We start from the raw sequence: 23,569 nt of genomic DNA on the forward strand, positions 1-23,569 counted from the left end.
TTATTTCTTTTTTCTTTCTTTTTTAAATAAATTATAGCCTAACTATCTAACTTAGCCTAACTAAGTAAAGAAGGAAACATAAACACAAATATATATTTTTAAAACGAGCAATTAATACAACAATGTTATAATGTAGTAAAATATGTTGTAGACGGCGATGTCAGCTACAGTGCACCTTTCCGCCTGTTGACGCGAGGTTACAGTGCAGTGAGTGCACCCAGAGCAATCTAATTGCCCCTATCCCATTTGCTGACCACGGCCATGTTTCCATCAGAGTTTGGAGGCACTCGTTTTCCGTAAAGCAATGTCCTGTTGCCTCTCTTGGTCTGCATATGGAGAATAGAGGCGATATAATGTGTATATATATATATATATAGGGTTTGCTCGGAAATAGAGCACTGAGCGCAGTGCGCACTGTGCAATGCAAACTAATAGGCCAGTGCACCTGTCGGCCTAGGGCATCATCTGATTGGTTGAGTGAGCCAGTTCAGTTCGCTATTTGTGAAGTTTCATTTAAATAATAAATTGTAGTCCCGTTTGAGAAAACAGAGACCAGAGGGAATTAAGGGAACTCATAAGTATTACTTGTTGTATTGATGACATACTCCAATTTCAGAAGCAGGAATGGATCATGCAACTAGGCCTTTACAGTGCAGCCTGCACTGTAAAGGCCTAGTTGCATGATGTCAAATGGAAATGCATCCTGTACTGTAATGTATGTATGCGACATACTCTCTACCTGGCAGCAGAACAAAAGCCACCTTATTAGCATTTGAATGCCCATGGGCGGCGACCCAACACCTATCTGGCCCGCGCCCGACGCTGCACAAATGTGACTACGTGACATTTCATTCAGGACAGTCACGACAGTGGGTGCATATTCTGCTATTAAAACAGAATGCCAGTGGGTGCAGCTGCGCTTCTGCACCCCCGTAGATGACGCCGGTGAGTGCAGGTGTCAAACGTTTATCTCTCCTACAATTGTGAAGTGAAACAATTAATGCTACGTACCTGAAATAGACGAGTAGGCCTATAGGATATAAAGCAGTGCACTAATGATGAACAGGTGACTCACCTGAGGTGAGTGAAGTATTGAGTGGCGAGATACTGATTTAGCAAGATAGGTGAGGACTCGAGGGTAATTAATGCGTAACTATAACATGGGGTGCAGACAGTGCAGGGTGGGCGTGGTCCTGTAATTTAACTGAAATGTGCTATAATGAATCCCCAATCAAAATAATCATGAGATATCACTTAAATTAATTTTCAACCCAACGGTGCAGCTGCTGCCTCTCTCTCCATCCCACGGGCAGATCATGGGAGGAACGTCAATGGTAATAAAAATAAAAAGAAAGCCAATAGGAAGAAAGGGGCGTGAACTTGGGTGAGAAGTAAAAGTGGCTAAATGAAAAATTTCAGTAGCCCCAAACTTTCCTGTGACTGTTCGACGTCCTGACGAGCAGCGTGCGTCAAGGCGCACTTGGTGCTGGAGACATCTGGGTCTGGACGACATAATCAAAAACATTTTTGTTCACGAAAAATGACCGAAGAACACAAATCCTTCACTGAGCATGCATGCAGTCCAGCGGGCACAGGCAGCTCTATGTCCCAGCACGAGTCCGATTCAGAACCGCCGACCTCCCCAACAGGGTCTGACGGGCAGGGGCCAGCTCGCCCTCCCGGGATTACGCACAAAGCGCAAAGCGATCCAGATAACCCAGAAGATGAAAGGTTCCCCGCTTGCATCCGCGACGCGGTGTCGCAGGTGCTCAAAGGTTACGACTGGTCGTTGGTGCCGATGCCCTCTCACGGGGAGCGAGGGCTGAAGAGCAAACCTCACGTCAAACGGCCGATGAACGCGTTCATGGTTTGGGCGCAAGCAGCGCGGAGGAAACTCGCGGACCAGTATCCGCAGTTGCATAACGCCGAACTCAGCAAGACTCTCGGGAAACTCTGGCGGTGAGCAACTCTCAAACCAAACATGGATTGGGATAGTGACAACGAAGTAAAATTGATTGACATGCCTATCGTCGATGGGCATTACGCACAGCCCATTGAATGTGATCTGATTTTGAGCTACACCAATATTATCTAATACACCATTATGATCTAATATGAACTTGTATTCAGTGTCATATTATTATGCTGCATAGCCTACATACATAGGCTAAGTTGTATAAGGGAGGTTATGTTGCACTGAGGTCATATAAGCTACAGATCTCTTTGCAATATAACTTCAACCCAAAGTAAATTAACATATGTGTGTGTGTAAACCAATAAGCCAAACTTGGCCCTTTCCTCCACAGTCTGCTCTCTGAGAGTGAGAAGCGGCCCTTCATTGAAGAAGCTGAGCGCCTGAGACTTCAACACAAAAAGGACTACCCAGACTACAAGTACCAGCCTCGGAGACGCAAGATCACCAAACCTGGCCAAGGGGACTCAGTCCCCAGAGCTGGCTTGATCCAACAACCACACCATCCGCATCACCAGCAACAAGGCCTGTATAAGACTGAACCGGGCATGTCTCGGCTGGTGGGTGTTGGGGATGGACACCCTCACTACCATTCCGACAGGACAGGTGAGTGGACTGGGTTCAGCAGTGTGTTGATTTGAATACCGGTAGTTCAAATCCAAGTTGTCGTACAGTGTTTATATTTTAATTAAGCTCAATTTCTCATACAGTTTGGTATATTAAGTATTGCTTATTGCTTTTTATAGTATTACTATTGCTTGACAAAGTCTTGGATATCATTTTACATAAAGGTCCATTTAATACAGTAACATAAAACTGTAGACTCTGAACCTATGAGTCATTCCTTGCCATTTCTGACTAAAGAAAACAGAATAATAGATACAGTCCTGCAATAGTTCAGCTATAGCTTGCAGTAAGGCTGCATGCCCTATGATGATTTATATTTTGTTTATTTCTCCGGAACCCTAGGACACCCCCACGGACCGCCGACACCTCCTACCACCCCCAAAACAGACCTTCCCCTGGGTATCAAGCATGAGGGACACCGTCCCCTGACCAGCAGCAGCATCAATAGTGGTTCTGTTTCCATTCCCAATACTGGTCGTCAGAACATTGACTTCAGTAACGTGGATATATCAGAGCTCAGCACTGATGTCATCAGCACCATGGAAGGGTTTGACGTCCATGAGTTCGACCAATACCTGCCTCTCAATGGCCACGGATCCGCCCCTTTACCCCCACCGGAGAACGGGCATGGACCTAGCAACCATTCGGTATCCCTGCTCCCGTCTTACACCCACTCTCACTCTGAAGGAGTGTCCCCTTGGGTTGTTAAAAATGGAAGTTCTATGGCCGGATTATCGCCTTCACCTTCTCCATCTTCATCCAATACTGACAACAACAGCAGGACACATGCTGACGTTACCCACAGACCTCGCATTAAAACCGAGCAGATGAGTCCCGGCCACTACAGCAGCCATTCCTCCCACTGCTCGTCTACCTCCTCTTCTTCACCCCCACCACCACCACACCCCGAATACACCTCCCTCGGTTCGGGGACCTGCCTTATCCCCACCTCCTCCATCACCACCTCCTCTTCCTCCACATCCAGTTCATCTTCCTCCATTGGGCATTGCGACTACACCGACCTGCAGAGTCCCAGTGGCTTCTACAGTGCCTACCCCGGGTATACCGCTGGGCTCTACCAGTACCCCTATTTCCACTCATCCCGCAGGGCCTACACCTCGCCTCTAATTAACAGCCTAGCCCTGGCTCCTCCTCCTCACAGTCCGCCTGCCGGCTGGGAGCAGCCTGTCTACACCGGCCTTACCAGGCCCTGAAGGAGGAGGAGGAGAAGGAGAAGAGGAACCAAAGATCTTTAATGATGCTGAGGCTTTAAATGTGTTGTTTGCTCAACAGCTTGCCCAGCTTTAAAATAATTTGTAACTTAAGATGTGGTGGTTTGAGTTATTATGAGGTTATTGTTAAGGAATCAAACTAAATCACCACATTATTCATCCATTATTTTCATCGTAAGACAGCATCTTTCAAATGTAAAGTCCTATGAGGATACGTCATGCAACACCAATGTACTGTACACAGGACAGTGCAATGGGAACCACCCAAAGGGGCTTGTGGTTCTTTTCTTTTGTTCTTTTTTTACTCTGTGCAATGCTTTCGAATTTGAGTACGTGGAGTAATAATCAGAGTTGGAGTACATTGTATGAACTGCACACCATTATGGGACACAAAGACTGTTTCCTTGTATTAAAATGGAGAAGACGGAAACAGTACAGTATGTGCCTTTTTTGGTACAGAATGTAGCAGTGACTCAAGTTTGTCCCTGGAGAGTAAGAATTTTACTGGTTTTCATTTTGGCCAACAATGGACCAGTGGACAATTATATACTTCATTCTACAGTACATAATTCTGCAATACATTCACCAGATGAATGTATTGCAGTCTAGCAGTAGAACAGAAATGACATTGCCTGTCATGACTTGTAAATTTACATAAATATGTGATACCTCTGTGAGGGCAGGGGGGGGGGGTTCCTCAATAACCCTGAGTCCAGAATAATGAAACATATAGTTATGCTTCCTTTTTGGAATTCCAATAATTGTTTCAACATTCTATAGTATTGCACAACCATTTGATTATGCAAACATATGATTTTCGACTGTTATGCTCCAATTTCAGTCTTGAGGCCAGAAAATGAAGTTAAACTTAGTATTATGGGTTGATACTTAGCTGGTTAAAATACTGGTTTGGAGTATCAATCAAGATAAGGTAAAACCCAGACTTTGTTAATGTACTTGTATTTTTTTATAACATTAAAATTTCAATCCATGCTATTTATTTTTACCTGAGTTTACGAAGTTCCACAATCCACATGGAATAAAAAGTTAATATTATAAAATAAACATATTCACAGTTTAAAGTTTAATATATGTTCCAAAGTTCCAATACATATTTCATGCACAACCTTCCCCCCTTTCTGAAACCAGTCTGCTGTTGACTGTCACTCATTGCAGCATGGTTTCCAGATTATCAACAGGCGAACAGGTGTGGCAGTTACTGTATGTTTCCTGTGCTGGGGATTAGCTGAATTTCATGGTTCCGTCCCAGTTGGAACTGTCTGCTACACTCCTGCTACACTAAATGATGGACAGGACAGCTGGACTGTAGTTTTCCATAAAGGGCAGTACAAAAGGTTTATGAAAATAAAGAAATGGCTTACAATGCAATGCCGATTTGTGATTTGATGCATTGTAGTTGACACTCAGTCTAGGACAACAAAATGCTGCCATCAATCAGTTATTGGACCGCTTAGTTACAGTTCTATTCTAACTATTAATGTCAAATGCCCTGCCACCCAAATAAGCTACTAAGGGGCCTCTGGGTAATCAGACACTCTGGAGTGATCTGAAGGGGAATTTCAATCCTTTGTTTGCAGAAATGATTAAACCCATCTTTCTTTGTAACGAGTGAGGAGAAGTAATAATTGACCTCTGACATTCAAACTAGAAATGGTAGCATTGGTACTTTTGCATCTGCTGCAGAATCTAGACTATAGACCATAGCTATAGACATAAGAGCAGCACACATCAACTGGCCTGGCTTGTACACTTTGAGTTACAAGTTAGCACTGAGGATTTTACTGTGTTATAAAGAGACATGTCACAAAATGTCAAATTTCCAGGACCCTCAACCCTCACCTCAACACAATTGTATCACTGACACTGTTATGAAAAATGCAGAAGAGGAACTCACAAAGTGTTATATTTCAGATTAGATTGGATTCAGATTTGACATAATAACCTGAGTTGCAGTGACTAGTATGCTGTCTTTTAGAAGTACAGAGCCATATAACCGATATATGAGTTTAATCTCTTTTCCTGATTAAATGCAATTTAATTTATCATAAAATATTGATTTATTGGATTAATAAATGTGTTTTAATGTGTCTGAACATGCTTTGATTGTGAGAAAACAAGAAAAAGGAACCATGTATTAGGGTGTATGTGCACAATGCACTACATGCGTGCGTGCGTACGCTCGCAGCCGCGCACACGCACGCACGCACGCACACACGCGCACACACGCACGCACGCACACACACTAAATGGCCCACAGTGAGTGCCAGTGGTTTACTGAGCATTCAGTTCAGCTTCATGACAAACATAGTGCTTCAGAGGTCCCACCCTGTTTAAAAGACTTCCTTTGTGGCAGTGACTTACATCTCAGTGGCTCACTGTCTGACCAGTTTACCATGGCAATATGGTTGCCAATGACAACAACCCTGCCAGACAGAAACAACATTGATTTACCCATGATTCCCTTGGAGACCTTGCCGGAGTTTGCATGTGTGTGTGTTTGTGTGTCAGTGTGTTTAATGCAGGAGTGGCCAGATCCATCAGGAGACCAACAATTTTGTAACATGTACATGCACTGTATGGCTGTATGTGTTGATCAAAACCTGTAGGCCTACTCCTACAATACTTTTTGACAGGGCACATGGCTCTGGATGAATGCACATGGCAAAGTAAATCTGACAGTCTACCATGCATGGCTGCTGATATCGATATGAGAGGAGTGCCATCTGCTGGCCAGAATGAAAAATGAGCAGTGTCCACTAAAGGCGTCACTTTTATAAATGTCTACCCCATCTTGTGGTGTTCTCATAATGTGTTCTATTATAATACAGAGAACCCTCCAGCATTTTAAATATTTCCTTCATTTATTTATTTTTAATTTGGAGACATTTACTGCCAATTAATTATTAATTTAGCCACTGTGCACCAAATGCAGTCTTTATGAGCACATGGTAAATTGTGCATTTATATAGCAGCTTTATTCATAGAGCTGCACGAAACATTCATGGCAGAGGAAACCCTGCGAGGCACAACCCTGCTCAACAGGAGCCATCAGGGGTTCAGTGGCCAGGAGGCACAATTCCGAACTAAGTACTAACACTAACCCTAACCTCCGTCTTAACCGGCCACATAGGTCGCTAACCCTGACCTCAGTCTTAACCTTCCACGTAGGTGATAACCCTAACCTCAGTCTTAACTGGCCAGGTCAGACTAACGGGCGGTCAGACTTACGGTATATGGGCAGTCCCCGGACAGGTAAATCTGGTCGTCAAACTAGGAACCTTCTGATTCCAAGACGGCAACTCTACCTCCTGAGCCACTGCCACCCACAGAAACACATCTGCTGGCCACTGTGCCTCTTTGTAGTAACACATGTGTAGTGTAGAATAACAACATGTATTTTCATGTTGTTTTGTGGCTAATAATGCAATGCCAACAAGGTGTGCTTATAATAAATAATAAACAAAGCAGGAGATAGGCTAGAGGCCCCACTTAGCCGATGATTTCATCAAATAAAAAAAATATATATATACCGTATATATATATTATTTTTTGTCCATTGCAGTGAATCTACTGTAACATATTTCAGTGTACACAAAAGACATACCAGTCTATCAATTAATTTCAGCTTCAGCTGTATTTTAGATTTTCAGGAAGAAATTAACTACCATCATTGTCTGTTACACTTACTCACTATTTTCAAAGAATTCAAAATAAAATAATCTTCAAAACAGCTGATCTACACGCTCAAGCTGCGTTGTGAGATTGTAGATCCGCTATTTTCAAAGAATTGACAAACATTTTTCGAAATCTTTGAAACAATTAATGCCTATAATGGCATGCCCAAAATGGGAGCGGGCGCATATCAAATAAATTACAATCCAGTCACATTACAATCTTTTAAGCAGCATTCACGTCCACAATAATTTAATATATACAGTAGTTCAAATAAATAAAGAAAACAGCTATCAGATTTTGGCATAAAATAACCATGTCTGAATGTAAATTGTAAAACGGCAGCTACATTATGTGAGACGGGGCGGGTTATTTCAGAGTTTGTACTTTTTTCTTTTTTTATGCATATAAGCACCTTGTAGAGTAGATTCATCTTCAGCAGATTCTAATGCCAAAGAATATGTCGTTTACAGGGTCCTATTAATCCAGAGGTTTTCCAAGAAAATCACAATTCCCCACACAGGATAAAAAGCCACAGTCACCTTCAAAACTGTACATTCAATAAATTAACTATATCCATTGGCTTTGTTAAGCACACGCCGAAATTACTGAAAATGACATAATTACACTGACTAGATCACAGGTGGAATGAGCATTCACAAGGCGGGGGGGGGGGGGGGGGGGGGGCTGATGCAAAGATGGTAGAGAGTCAACATGAGAAACTGAGGGGGGGGGGCGGACATGATAATGCCTAGCAACTGATGATTGCAATACCTTCTGAAACTTTGGGCTCTGACCACTAAACTTTCATCCACAAAATAAGATGCGAGAGTTCTATTACACCATGAGCATTTTGCTGTGTGGACATCCTCCTCCTTCCTGATTCTCTCTTCTTGCCCCCATTATTAATTTATTTCCTCGATTCTTCCTGTCCTGCCACAAAAGTACAGTACAGCAGGGTCCACCATCTCTGGTTGTGCAGTAGGTTCTTCTCTCGCTCTATGTCTCTATGGTCTGAATGAGACGGTGCCGTTCCCCTTGAGTTTGCGGCTCTGTGAAGCCCGCGCCGGTCTTCAAGGCTTGTGTTTAAAATGGGCCTCCACTACGAAGGCAAGCAAAAAACAATGACCACACTGTGATAATCACCACTGCAATGCAGTATGTTTCACACTAGAGTTGGTTTCAGAAGGATAACCCATAAAGAGTCCAAAGCACTGTGAATGCAGCTGTAACTGCAGAACTTGCAGTGCAGCAACCGGTGCACTGTGCTACTCTATAGCCTGCTTCAGTCAATTGATGCTTTACAGAATGTACCAATATACCTCTCAGAGTAACGTTTGACTTTACTACTTAGTATTTCTATTTCTGCATTATACATACACTCTAGCTTTCAGATATAATTTGTCCTGCACTATTAGTGATCCATTACTAACAGTATACCTTTAACTATTCTAATGCTCAATATGGCTATTGAATGTACAGAATATGGCAATTGTATAACTACTCAAGCAATTAGTGAATCATTAGTGTGGATGGTCACACAGCAATCAGACTATTATTATTGCCAGTTCTAGTTCTAGTTGCTAGAGTAACTTCTGACGTCATGTGGGTTTTCCATTATTATAAACAGACGCACGCACATATCAAAAGATTTTACGGGTGCTGAACAAAAATACGTGTAGTTTAGAAGGAAGGATGTTTTCCATTATTATGTCATAATGATCTATGGGGTCTAGGGAGTTTTCCATTATTCCGTTATTATGATGTATGACATACTGTACTGTATGACATCAGCATCTTCACTTATATCAAGCCTGATAAAATGTATTACAAGAGGCAACAACAATTGCTAATTGCATCATTCTAGTTTTACATTACCGTACTATTGATAGTGGATACATGTTCAGCATGAATTAATTCCTAACCATCAACCCATGGCAGCATACAGTATGAGCAAGTACTACCCATTTAGCTATACAGGGAATGGTAAAAATATAACTTCAGAACCTATAGCTTTACATTAATTTTAAGTTTTATCATTTAATTTATAATAACACCCTTGTACGTTTCCTTGTACCTGCATATTCCTGAGGCCTCATTGGTCGATTGATGACCCTCTGAAAGGCTGCTATCCAATCCCGCTGCTCTGCCTCTGTCTCACATGCAAACAGGAACTTCCTGTCTGGTGTTACTATGGTGATTCCGTGGTTCCAACGGTGGCCCTGTGTGGATAAGGGCAGGCCTGAGAGCACAGTGTAGCTGTTCTCTTTACTGCCAATAAACACTTCACCACGAGCAAAGGCATCCTGAGTGGGGAGGGGGAGAAACAGAGACAGAGACACACAGAGAGAGACAAAGACAGACAAATACATGGAACAGGAATCAAAGAGTCAGAGATAATTAAAGTGGGACAGCAAAAGAGAGCAACAGAGGGATAAATGAAAAGGAAAGTACAGTGTCAACGACATAATGAAAGAATTTTAAATTGAGAACCCGAAAGGGTAACATTGGAACAAAATGATCATGAATCGTGAGTGAGTTTGTTTTGTCATCTTAACACCCGGATTAATTTCTACTTGCAAAAAAGAGATTTCAACCTTACTACTACTATTTACTACTAGGACTTATTAGAGGAAATTATGTAAAAAAAAAAAAAAGTAAAAAAAGTTTTATGCAAATGTTATGCACATTTATAATAATAATTAAAATAAGAATAATAAATTAATAATTTACATTTGGGGGATATCTTTCACAATAATGAATAAAACATGTTCTAGACATTCTAATGATCACAAAAAAACATATATTAGTTATTTTACTTACTTTTATCAGGGTTAAAGGTCAAAGGTCATAGGTTCAAAATTGTTCAAAATTGTTTAAAATTGAGTCCAGAGATTTTTCATTTGTGTGAATTTCAGCCTCTGTGGGGGTATTTATATGCAAATATCATGACCAATGGCATTGCAATGAACATCAATGATGATGTTTAGGTGAAAAAAGAACATAAACATTTTAATTAATTAATTAATTAAAATATGTTATTATAGCAACGCTGGGTGTTACAGGGTTAAAGGTCATGTGAGTTGACAGTCCACATAAGCAACCTGATCAGCTGAAGGTCAAGGAGGGGCATGGGCATGTTCTCACCAGAGGGTCTTTGAAATACATGAGTCTCCTGTCATCCATAGTGAACCACCTCTTCTTAAAGCCCTCTGTGTGCTGTGTGTGTGTGTGTGTGTGTGTGTGTGTGTGTGTGTGTGTGTGTGTGTGTGTGTGTGTGTGTGTGTGTGTGTGGGGAGAGAGAGAGAAAATAGAAAGCTGTCAGTGCATTATGATCAAAATGAATAGCAAATCATTGGGTGTATATCTTGGGTTAGACATACAATACAGTAGGTAGGCTACAGTGCAGTACAGTAAAATAAAGTACATATAACCGTGGTTGTGGTAGACACTAATGTATTTACAAAGACCAACCTTTGGGCCTGTTTTCTCCATAAAGCCTTCTTTCATGAAGTTTCTTGTGAGCTTTGGTACCAGCTGGAGAGATAAAGAACATGACATACAATAGAAAATCATAGTTTGGAAGGTATATTCTAGCAACATGGATACTACATCTACCACATAAACATAATGTCCCCAATATATATTTCAGCTGGAGCCCCCTATTTTTTATTCTTTTGCATGAATCCCTCATGCCCCAGGGTATGGTGCTGTTGGGATTGTGATGTACCAGGAAGCAGCGCCCTCCACAGGTACAGAGCTGAGACTACAGGAGCAGGGACAGGGGGTCCTACTCCTAGGGAGGTGGATCGGAAGTGCTGTGTGAGTGTGAAGAACTGAGCAGTGTGGAATTGTTACCCTGCAATGCATCAGTCATGTGTGTGTATATGGGTATACAAAAGATTTCATTTTCTGTCCTAAAGAGATGATTAACCTCTGGGTCAAAAAAGTAATATGTCTAGGAAAGTACAGACGTAGCACAAGAGATGTTGGCACAGTTTTTCTTTCCTTTCATGTCTGCCCAGGTAAAGCTGAGAGACCCTGCATGAAGTGTGCCCTGGTCAGCAAAGAACTAGAGTTGCTGTTTTTTGTTAGTTTTTTCTCATGGAGTCGGCCAGTAAGTATATACACCGAATTCAGGATCCTCATGGACAAACTGCAATGGTGAACCTGCACAAATCGACATTGTTAGGCACATGCAAGGCCCATGGTAGAGAATGCAGGTAGGACACAGGTGAACTCCTATGCATGGAGAAGAGTAAAAACAGCTGGAGAAAGGCAACTCAAAATGATTTCTAACTGGGGTGCTTGGTTGCACGGCTAGTTAGTAGGCGACACTAGACTGCTCCTTGTGAGCTGCTTGGACCATGTTGTCTCCTCTCCTCTCAGTTTCCTGTTTCTAAAATCCTATCTGAAATATTCTTTAAAAATATAAAAATAAAACAATTATTCCTAGACTGGGGCATGCATTTTGTGCCAGGGCTCACAGCTTTACCTAATTACAAGCAGAAGAGGTTTAGTCTGCCAGGAGTAACCCTTGTTCGTCATAGTTGGAGGCCTGGCTATGACGGCTCGGCTCCGCACCACCAGTTCAGCCAACAGTTCTATTAATCCACAGCCCCACAGCCCACACTGCTGTACGTTTTGTTTCATCTCCTTCTCAGACATAAGACCTGCTACTGATACATAAGACCTGCTACTGTAGCAATCACTGACCCCGCCTTTGTCTCCTCTTAAGTGATAAAGAGAGAGGAGTAGACAGAGGGACAGAGAAGGGACAGTGAGGGAGAGAGAGTGTGGGTAGGGGTTCGTTCCCATGGAGCATAAGACGATAATGCAAATAATCAGCAGCCACAACTATTGGAGTAATCACATCACCAATATGTGTACACAAATATTTCTTATTTGTATGTAAATGCACTCCTTGTCTGTCAAACACAATGTTTAAAGCCTGTCATTTATTAATGAAGTCGTTTACATTACTTTGAGGCTCTGCTTTTCTGCGAGATGGAAGAGCCTTGCAATTTTAATGTGCTATAATTGCCTCTAAAAAGCAGAAGACTATATCAACCAATGCTATTTAATTAATGACAACCAGATGCCAAATGTGTAATAGCTGTTCAAAGCAATGCAGCAAATTATTCCTGACAGTCTTCATCTACTTCATCTATATTTGATACCTCTCTGTTTTGTCACATCTATCCCTATCTTTGTTCCTCTACAAACACACTCTGCAAACACATATGAAAATGTTATCTCTCTCTCTAGACTTTTAAATGTCACATAAACATAAAGTGATCATTTCAGATGACAGTATTCACAGATTTAATAAAACTTAAGCCAGCGTTTAAATAATATTCTTTAGCCATTGTTGAGAACTTATTTTCATTATCATAGCATTACATTTGCTGCATCATTATACCATATTGTATAACTTCACATTTTAACCAGAAGTGCATTGCATCTCCTCTGTGTAGAAGACTTTGTTATGGTATTTCAGATTCAATACAATGTATTCAGTATTAGGCTAGAGACTACGAATATTCTAGTTAATAGAGTTTGTTCCAACCTCTTCATCGCTGGCTCCGGGGAAGGCGACCTGCAGGTAGTGAAACCTGGCGGCTCTGATGGCGTTGAACCAATCAACCATTTCCTGTAGGAACAAGCACACTGGTCAACGTCCTTAATTTATCCTCAACAGATGGCGCCGGTGGCAAGAGAGGCATCTCGAAAGCATCTAAAGTATCACATTGATTGGACCTCTAGTATTTATTTTAACAATAAACCATTATTGTAGGGCTTAACTTATTATATAGATATTCCACTGTTACTTTCTTAGCTTACGCATGTTTCATGATAAATGCTTTTATGTGATGTATTCCCATGCTTTTGTTCTTGCTTAAATGTAAGTCGCTCTGGATTAAGAGCGTCTGCTAAATGCCTAAATTGTAAATTGTAAATTGTATCTTTGGGGGCACTGGTGTATTATTTGGTGTCGGTGCCAAGTAGTGCGACATGCATATAATGCAAACATTGTTGATGGCTGTGATGATATAGAATTACTGAACTCTGTTTGCTATGACACTATATGACCAGCAGAGGATGCAAGAAACTCTTCATTTCTGCCTTACTCCCTCTTTCTCTTTGTTTTCATCTCTTGACTGACTATCTCTGTCTCTGTTGTTCTCTCTCTGGCTAGCTAAGTATGACTCGCCTTTTCTACTCTGTCTTTCTCTTTCTTTCTTTCTTTCTTTCTTTCTTTCTTTCTTTCTTTCTTTCTTTCTTTCTTTCTTTCTTTCTTTCTTTCTTTCTTTCTTTCTTTCTTTCTTTCTTTCTCATCTGTCCAACTACATCTCCATCTTTCTCCATCATTTTTTTGACTCACTTTGTCTCCCTCCCTCCACCTCTTCCTTTCCTCACTCTCTTTTTCGCTCTCCCTTACTTAATTCCTGCCTTCATCCCAGAGGAGTAGTGGCATTGGGAGCAATGATTTGTGTGCTCAGCATTAAAATCCCAGAGAGACTGTGTGTGTGTGTGTGTGTGTGTGTGTGTGTGTGTGTGTGTGTGTGTGTGTGTGTGCGTGCGTGCGTGCGTGCGTGCGTGTGCATGCGTGCGTGCGTGCATGTGTCTGGTTAGGGAAACAGACTCTGTTACTGGGCAGATTAAGGACCAAAGGATTCGACTGCCAGCTCACTGGATGGCACAGCATAAAAATAAAACATGAAAAACGAAGCATGTGGATCTCTGCATCAACATGGGACGGCCTGGCCCCCCCTGGACTTCATGTGGCCAGCCTGTGAAGTCTGCCATCAATGATGTCAGAGGTCTACAACATATGACTCCCAATATGGGCAACATTTCAGTCAAATCAAAGCCACATTTCTTCCATTATTAAGTGTCCACATTTCCAACAAAGTATAAAAAAATCACACCTGTGTGAAGTGAGGGGCGCTCTTATCATACATCATCATACATCCTCCTCATTCCGGCCAATCACAATTTGCATCCTCACTTTTCCGTCTTCACATTTCTGTCTTTTTATCATCAATACGTACTTTGCTCAACCAATGAAATCATCGCTATGGGCTGCTCAGCCAATCAAATCATCGCTACGTATGTGGTTCACGCAAACACACAAAGATGGGCATAGGAGGGGCTGGCGCCCCTCAAAAGTATGTGATGCACACACACACACACACACACACACACACACACACACACACACACACACACACACACACACACACACACACACACACACACACACACACACACACACACACACACACAGGAGCCACTCGTCCAGATACTAGTCTATAATATGATTGTGCAACTGGAGCCTGAGGTACATGCAGGCGCAATGTGTGGAGGTTTGTACACCTATCCTTATGCAGCCCCCCTAACACTTTACAGAAATGTGAAATACTGTGTCAGGAGTTTAACATTTAGAAATGGGAGTTAGGTCAGTGTAAAGATAAAACACTTGTTGCCTAGTGCCTACCAACACAGACACCTGGGTTCAATTCCTCTGGCCTGGCCAGGCGATAACTCAATTGGCAGTGTTTTTGGGTGGGAGACCAGCAAGGAATGATGTTGCATGTTCAGCGGGGAGGGGATTGGAGGGAGATGTGCTATACTCTGCAATGAAACTCCTCCTAGTCCTGTCAGGTGAAAAGAACAGCCTGGCGACTCTGTGTATAAATGGAGACATGTGGCTCCGTCATTTGGCGGCTGTGGCGCATTAATGCTTGAGTATAGGTGGCTGCGTCCACTCTACGGTCTACACAATGCGTGTGATTCCACCAGAGTCATGTTTCAGATGTACCAGATGTGTCTCTCCACAACACTAGTCTGCGAAGGTTCTGGCCTACTCAAATGTGTATTTTCAATTTTTACAACAGTACCCAGTTTAAAACATGAAATGAAAAAAAACAAAACTCTGTATAGGCTTGTTGTTTCAAAAGGTGTTTGAAGCTGTACACAGAACACAACCACGTCGCAGAAACATCAATGATCTCCAGGGGCCAGTCTACTTTACCTTGGAATCACTGTGGTAGACAAAGATATTCCTAGTGCTGTTGTCCTTCAGGTAGGTGATCTGCAGGCCACAGGGGTTACCGATCTTGGCTGGCTGGAATGTGGCATTGAGCGTTTCAATCTTCATCACCGCCTTGGGGTCCCTGGCCTTAGAAGGAGGCACAGACAACAAACAGGACAACAAATATTATGGTTACATATCTACCCATGGACCCATACAGTGCTTCTTTCCGCAGTCTTTCAATTGTTTTGCTAAATCTATCGAAAGGCCTTTGTGTAATCAGGGTGCCAATGACAGCAAGTCACATGTTCGATCCCCGAGCCTGACTAACTTTTCTGCGTGTCACTTCCTGTCTCTGTTTCCTCTCACTCTTCCACTGTAGTATCAAAATCACAAAAAATATCTTGGAAAGAAAATGTTAAAATTGTATTGTTTGATTCTCCAAAATGCTCTATTGAGTGAGAGAGAGATCGATCCCCCACTTATAAGGACATTACTGACTAAAGTGGGAAAAACACAGAAAATGTGAAGTGTTCCAAAACTGTATGATGGACGAAAATGGTGTGATGGACTACACAAGTGCTTATTTATTTTATAATAAATGCAACATTTTCAGATGGAATAAAGTGGACCGCGCCCTGCTTACGTCCTGCTTGTTGAAGTACTTGAGGGCTCCCTCTCTCTCAGACAGGATGAACTTTCGGCTGAGGAACTGCCCGTTGTCTCGCCCTCGTTTCCATAGAAACCCTTCTCGGTACCCTGGGTAGAGACAGATGAAGAGAGGAAGAAGAGGGCGGTGATGCAGGAATCCTTGTGGTACTGTATCAAATTTCCCACCCACATCTATAATAGTTTCAAATAATTATTGTGGATTAATTTCTAATATTGTTCATGCTCTACATGTATCGTTTGTTGTACGCATTTTCTGTGAGGTGCACGGGAAGTGCAGTACAAGATAATATGACACACAAAGGAAGAACAATTCCACGGTGAAAAGACTGATGACACATTGCTTCTATTTATACACATTTGTTATTTTCTATTTCTGTATCAGTATTGCCCACACAATTAGCTTCCTCTTTCTCCTCCTCCTCTCTCTCTCTCTCTCTCTCTGCTGTCTATTTCTGTATCCCCAAAGCATTTTAACCCCTTTCTTTCATATTTAAAGATGTATTTCTTGCACGCACGCACGCGCACACAGCACGCACGCACGCACGCACGCACACGCACACACACACACACACACACACACACACACACACACACACACACACACACACACACACACACACACACACACACACACACACACACACACACTTTGCTTGTAGTTGTACACAGTAACACAGACTTAAAATGTTCTCACTCTCTGTCAGACACTCTGTTTCTTGTCTGATGCCTCTCTGCTAATGTTGACATGCTCCACACTGTAAAATTTATGTCCACTGTTACACTCTGTGGCCTCATACACACATATCAAACACATGTTCTGTGTCTTGCTTGCCATCAAACACAAATGTTTGGTCAAACCATCCCTTTTGAAAAGCATTGTGGCGGCTATTAAACACTCTCTCTCTCTCTCTCTCTGCGTCTTCTGACTTCCTGTCCCCGGAGCCTCGCTGTTCTTCATTCCATCTTCTCTCTACCGCAACTCCGTTATTTCTTCCTTCCCAGCCAGTCCCTCCCTATACCTCTCTTCAGTTCCCGCTCAACTACCACCTAGCCCCCCCCCCCCCCCCAGGTCTTTATCGGTTTTCTTTTCTCTCCTCCTTCCAAGTCCACATGCTTTCTCTACCCTCGACAGCGTTATCAGTCCAGTGAATGGTGAGATACCCTGGCATGTGTCTGTCTTCCAAAGTTTCTCTCTCTCTCTCCCAAGGCTTCTGTGTTCTGTCTCACTCTCTGTTTCAATCCTATCTCCCTCTCTCTCTCTGTGACATCAGACATTCCCCTACAATGGCATTACCTCATTGATCAATAGCCGTAGCTCGCTCTCCCTTGCTCCGTCTCCTCTGCGCCCCTCACACCCCTTTTTCCAGATCCCCATGATCCTCTCTTCCCTCCCTGCATCTCCATCATCATCTTTCCTTCTCTCCTTTCTTCCCAGCCCTTCCTTACAACCCCCCCCCCCTCTCTCTCTCTCTCTCTCTCTCTCTCTCTCTCTCTCTCTCTCTCGTTTGCATTTTGGATCAATGTGGAAATTGTCCACTGCTAAGGCCAGGTTACTTCCAATAGTGGCACGCATACACACGCATACACATACATGCACACGGACGCACGCACCCACATACAAATGTAGCTCTATGGCAGTCATTGTGCTCTAGTTGGCAGTCATTCTGCTGATATCGGCATCCCCATCTCTCTCTCTCTCTCTCTCTATCGCGCGAGCACACGCACGCACGCACGCACACACACACACACACACACACACACACACACACAATGCTGTGTCTGCACATTTACATGCTTAAAAATGACTGTAATCATGCTTATGGTCCCACACTATGGTAATGCTAGTCCCCTGAAGCCTACAGTGCACTGTGCATGTGTGGATGTGTTTCCATCCCAGTTAAGTTAATGGTGAACATATGAGATCATTGTCTGCCAATGAAAAAAAAACTCTTCCTTCAATACGAGTGAGAGTGCTTTAGAGTAATGGGAAATGGACAGCATGCGCGCGCACGCGCACGCACACTGAGAAAAGAGCATAGAAAAGCTGTGGCGTAAAACAGAAGCTAATGTGGTTGGCCGCGCAGACACGTTGCAGACGAGGCCCTAGCAACCGTGCCTAGCAACCGGAGCGCTTCCAAAAAATAGAAAATAGCGAGGCATTCTTATATCGAATATTAAACGCCTTAGGACGAGTATACCCGTCCTTAGCATCAAATGTGTTAAAATCTTAGTGTTTTGCCAATTATTTGGGGACCCAAATGCAATATCCCCACTGCCCACCAGTAGGCTCTGGCCCACAGGTTGGGAATGGCTGCTGTGGAGGATATAAATGTGTGGGAATTGTGTAAACAGACAAGGAGATTTCAAGGTTCTGTCCAGCAGACAGTAAACACTTCCGTGTTGACAGTTATGACAGAGAAATGGTTTCCTCTTCAGCGTGCGTGTGTGCGTGCGTGCACTAGTGTACTCACCTGCAGAGTAAGGCTCCTGTTTCTCAATGAATTCAAACTCGTTTCTCTCGTACCTGGCTCGGATCCACTGCTCTCTCAGCAGCCTGGAAACACGTGACAGCACACCCATGCACGCACCCGCACCCGCACCCGCACCCACACCCACACCCACACACACACACACACACACACACACACACACACACACACACACACACACACACACACACACACACAGTTAGCTTCATCACCAGTATTATACTGTAGCCGACAGAATAACCCATTAGAGCATCCTTTAGCATGTTTATGGTCATACATTTGTCCCAGTGACCAGTGTGTTTGTGTTTGTGTGTGCATGTGAGCGTGTGTGTGCTTGCGTGCGTATGTGCATTTGTGCACGTGCGGTGTGTGCGTGTGGAAGATATTATGGCTTTTATTTATGTATTGTACCCCGCCCTATCCAAAAATACCTCCCCATCTTTAACCTAAAGGAAATTACGAAAACAGAGGTGGTAAATATCATCAGATCACTGAAAGCATCCAAAGCCAAGGATGCCTATGCCCAATGGGCTTGATACAAACTTTTTAAAAACAAATGCTGGTAGAGACACGTCTGGTAAATCTGTCCATCAGACAACGCACTGTTCCCCCTCGATGGAAAGTTGCCTGTTCATAGAAGAATGAAAGTCTTTGAACAGAGCTCCCTGTGCAATGGCGGTGTTCCTGGACTTCAAGAAGGCGTTCGACACCGTCTGTCACCGGGTCCAAATTAATTAAACCATTTTAATTTCTCTCCAGAAGCTATAGAATGGTTTAGTTAGTTCAACAGTGTAAAATCTCCCTACCACACCTGTTCGGTCGGTGTCCCCCAGGGCTCAATACTAGGTCCAATTTTGTTCTCTCTGTACATAAATGACCTACCTGAAGTATGTAATCTACATGTCCAGATGTATGCAGATGATGCTGTTGTACTTGCCCATGGTAAAAGCTATGCAGATGTGTCAATCATTTTAACCTCAGCCCTGACAAGCATTCAAGACTGGCTTATAGATTCATGTCTACTCTTGAATGCCAAAAAGAGGAGACTGCGAAGTGCCGCACCGGCAAACAACATTCGGCCAAAATGTCCTCTCACTACAGGGTTGTGTAGCATGGAATGGCCTTGGACTGCGGATGAAAATTAGCAACTGTGTTATATCCGGTGTATTTACACCCATGTGACGTCCATTAATATGCATTGTGCATATGCATATGCAAAAATAATCTCTGGGGGAGCCTCGGAACCTTGCAGTTCCCGTCCGGTCACTCTACCCCTGAGCCACTGCCGCCCCACTAAGCAAGGTTACATCATCTCTACAATGACTCAGTGGTCTTATGCTGCAAAAAGGGTGGCAATTTCTGTTGTTTCAGACCTTTGATGCCCCAGGGTGAAGGTACTGTATGTGTAGTTTGTGTACTGTACAGTACTGTGCTGTGCATCTTCAGTAAAGCAGAGCTCACACAAATCAACGCCTCATTTCTTGATAAATGTTTCTGACTACTATATAGATGTCCTGCCAAACAAGTGTAACATAACAATCACAGGCACATTCTAGCTTCATTCCGTGACATCAAACATTGAACTATTTCATTAATATTCCCTGAGAAGCACCTAGCTCTCCGGCTACTTTTATGTTTAGTGAATCTGTCTTTGAATCTCACTTTTCCTCTGTCTTTGAATCTTACATTTCCTCTGTCTTTGAATCTTACATTTCCTCTGTCTTTGAATCTCACTTTTCCTCCGTCTGTCTGTCTGTCTGTCTGTCTGTCTGTCTGTCTGTCTGTCTGTCTGTCTGTCTGTCTGTCTGTCTGTCTGTCTGTCTGTCTGTCTGTCTGTCTGTCTGTCTGTCTGTCTGTCTGTCTGTCTCATAGCAGACGTTTGGAGGCATGTGGCTGGCAGTCAGATTGATGGATAAGACAACTGGGCAGACAGATGGAGATAGAAGGAGAGATAAACAGACATGAAGAGATGGGTAGAGAGAAAGAGATGGCAATAGAGACAGTAGAGAGAGGCAGGATAATAGGCAGGATTGATAAAAAGCTAGATAGATTGAACGAGAGAGCTAGGGATAGAGAGAGGGAGGAATAGATAGATATCCACAGAGAGAGAACGAGAGAGTGAGAGAGTTTCCTGAGGATTCTGCCCTCCACCCCACACACACACACACACACACACACACACACACAGACACACACACACACACACACACACACACACACGAGGAAACGAAGTGAACCAGACAGTGGCAGGCATGACGTGTGGTCTCATTTTGTCGTAACAGCATTCCCCTGTGAGGCCTTTACCACAGACACACACAGCACACTGAGCACAGTAACTTCAACGACTTCTGTTTCCATTTCTATCACATTTGTATGAAGCACTTTCTTATATAAAAATAAGAAACACTTACATCCTCAGCTGTTAAACCAATTAAGGGGCATCAGCTAGAAGTTAGGCGTACTACTCCTAACTGCTAACTACCAGTAAGACGCCTTAATATAGGCGATGAGCGACCACAGGGCTGAGACACTGTACCGGAACAATGTCACTTCATTATGTCAGCACTGTCATAGAAGTTTCATTTTAAATGGTCTCATATAAGCATTGTGGCCCAAAAATAAATAAACCGTCTCAGCGATATTGTCAGGGAGGTGTCTCTGCAGTCGTCACAACTGTAAATAATAATGTCTCAGAAATGTGTAATAATTCGACGGCAGTATCGGTAATCTACATTTAACCTATTTGTGATCGGCAATTTACCCTATCTATTCTGGAGAAACTGATCTTTTACACCATTTAAGTGATATAAATGTCAATCAGATATATAGCATAATATCATTTTGCATTTTTGTGACAGGCTTAAACATTCTCCCCTTCCTCCCCACACACAGGAACAGTTTTAACGTGGGTTTTTGACATAATAGTAATTTTGGAAATATTAAAATATGCAACATTTCACAAGATCAACTGTATATTTTACATGCTTCAACAATGGCGCTCAGACGATGTCTCTATGACCTAGAACATCACCTAATACAGGGGACACGGACAAGGTGCCAGTATTAAAATAGGAGACCAGGAACTGACAGAACGGATGAAAGAACAGGGTGAAACGCAGAGTATTTGGTTCTGGGTGGAGAGGGTGAAGTGAGGACGTATGAGAGATGGCTTTTCATTTTACAACGAAAGATAAAGGGTGATTCGACTCTGGCTGCTGCTCTGGCAGGAGCCGGTGAGGTCATTCCGCCACGTGCACACTATCCATTTGCCAAGTCATGTAGTGGTTGCTTGCTTTCAAAGTGCCTCACAACAACACCATGAGTGGGGCCATTTTTAGAGCTATTAGGTGTCTGAGTGGGAAACAAGCCACTAAATCAAGGAGAGTTGTCATATGCCTGTATGATCAGCAGTTTTTAGGTATGGCATCATTTTAGAGTATACAGAGATAGTCGATAATCTCTTGTTGCACACCTGCTTTCACTGGACAGCTGCGTAGGAGTGGAACAGCCAACAATAAAATTAAGTAGTAGTCCCGTACACATTAAAGCTAATTTTCAGTCAAGGCACAGTGTACAGAGATTTAGAAAATGTTCTTTATACCTCACATATGTGTGAGTGGTGAGGGTAAAGCACTGACCCATCACCCTGGAGACTGGGTTTGAATCATCCACGGCACCCCCAGCTTGCCCTGGTGCTCCTACACCGTTGAACATGATAAGTTTATATGTTGCTCTGGAGATGCCTACATTGTAAATTGGTATCATTCATATATTCCTCCACGGGCCATTGCCCTGGTGCTCCTACACCTTTGGAAATGTTGGTGGATGTGAAGTTCTTTGAACCTGCACTAGTGTTTCATAGGTTGCTTTGGTCATTCATTCATATTCTTATCCTTTAATCTTTTTTTATTTTCAGATTTTTGGCATTTCATTCTTTATTTAGAGAGCAGAGTTCTTAGAGAAACACGAAACCAAGATTATGATTCCTGGAAGGAAGATGTGGTTTTAGAGGTGAGTAGCTGACCATGTTTAAAAGCTTTCAACATGATGAAAGCTCTTCATGACACTTCTTGACGTAGTTAATAGGCATATTTAGCAGTCTGGAAGAGAGTTTCTCATAGGAAACAAACCAAAGGCAATCTGTTCGTCCCTTCCCTAACCTAAACACCTCCAGGCAGCCTAGATCTCTACTGGCTCCCAAGCTGTGGAGTGAACTCTCCCTCTCAGTCAGGACTTTCTTTCTTCTGACACTTCTGAAACGCAACAGACTCCACAGTACCTCACCACACTAATTTCTTTGTATCTGTATTTGTACCTACAGTAAGTATGTAGAATAGATAGATGCTAGTTACTGCATGTTATATAGATGCTACTGTAGTTAAAGGTATATTCAGTGATTTCACTTAATTCAAATATCACTTATTGTTTTGTTTTGTTGTGATAATCCTCCCTACTATAGAGTGTGCTGGCCATATAAGGAGTTCCTCCCTGTCCCCAGTTAACCCCTGGGGGTCAAAAAACCTTAGGTTTCGTTTTTGACTCTCTATCCTGATTGGACGAAAGGCTGGGTCCCACAGCCAAAAACGAAACCTAAGGTTTTTTGAGTGAAATCACTGAATATACCTTTAAGTTATTCACCTTTTCACATATGCTATATACATAGATGTTGTACATATGTTGCTGTTTGCTTGTCCACAGATGCTACGTATGTGATTTAAATAGATGCTAGGTTTTATGTCTACAGTACCTGCTATATGCCGTGGAGTTAGTAATGTACTTACTGGGTTGCACACACTTGTTTTCTTGGCACTCTATTTACTTGGTCACTTACCTGTTGTCGACTGAC

The 23,569-nt window shown here is 42.8% G+C and overlaps 2 protein-coding genes across 4 annotated transcripts in view; one reads left to right on the forward strand and one right to left on the reverse strand.

Annotated features, from left to right (window-relative positions):
- Nucleotides 1-1,441: 1,441 nt before the first annotated feature.
- Nucleotides 1,442-6,656, forward strand: LOC310874882 (transcription factor Sox-8-like). Its single transcript, XM_083787799.1, has 3 exons — nucleotides 1,442-1,959; nucleotides 2,307-2,578; nucleotides 2,942-6,656. The coding sequence occupies exons 1-3, from the start codon at nucleotides 1,541-1,543 to the stop codon at nucleotides 3,811-3,813; spliced, it is 1,563 nt and encodes a 520-aa protein (XP_083643925.1). The 5' UTR covers nucleotides 1,442-1,540; the 3' UTR covers nucleotides 3,814-6,656.
- Nucleotides 6,657-8,286: 1,630 nt separating this feature from the next.
- The window catches only part of LOC310875187 (arf-GAP with dual PH domain-containing protein 1), a 27,327-nt gene continuing 12,044 nt past the window's right edge, over nucleotides 8,287-23,569 (reverse strand). For all 3 annotated transcript variants that reach the window (XM_083788323.1, XM_083788324.1, XM_083788325.1), the window contains 8 exons: nucleotides 18,706-18,788; nucleotides 16,209-16,321; nucleotides 15,563-15,709; nucleotides 13,094-13,177; nucleotides 10,999-11,061; nucleotides 10,672-10,743; nucleotides 9,602-9,830; nucleotides 8,287-8,626 (listed from right to left, as the gene is read on the reverse strand). In XM_083788323.1, the coding sequence (XP_083644449.1) occupies nucleotides 8,598-8,626; nucleotides 9,602-9,830; nucleotides 10,672-10,743; nucleotides 10,999-11,061; nucleotides 13,094-13,177; nucleotides 15,563-15,709; nucleotides 16,209-16,321; nucleotides 18,706-18,788 (820 nt within the window). In that variant the 3' untranslated portion in view covers nucleotides 8,287-8,597. The remainder of the gene's footprint in view (nucleotides 8,627-9,601; nucleotides 9,831-10,671; nucleotides 10,744-10,998; nucleotides 11,062-13,093; nucleotides 13,178-15,562; nucleotides 15,710-16,208; nucleotides 16,322-18,705; nucleotides 18,789-23,569) is intronic.

The sequence above is a fragment of the Protomyctophum parallelum genome (genome assembly GCF_964188405.1).
Source record: "Protomyctophum parallelum genome assembly, chromosome: 17".
Lineage (NCBI taxonomy): Eukaryota > Metazoa > Chordata > Actinopteri > Myctophiformes > Myctophidae > Protomyctophum > Protomyctophum parallelum.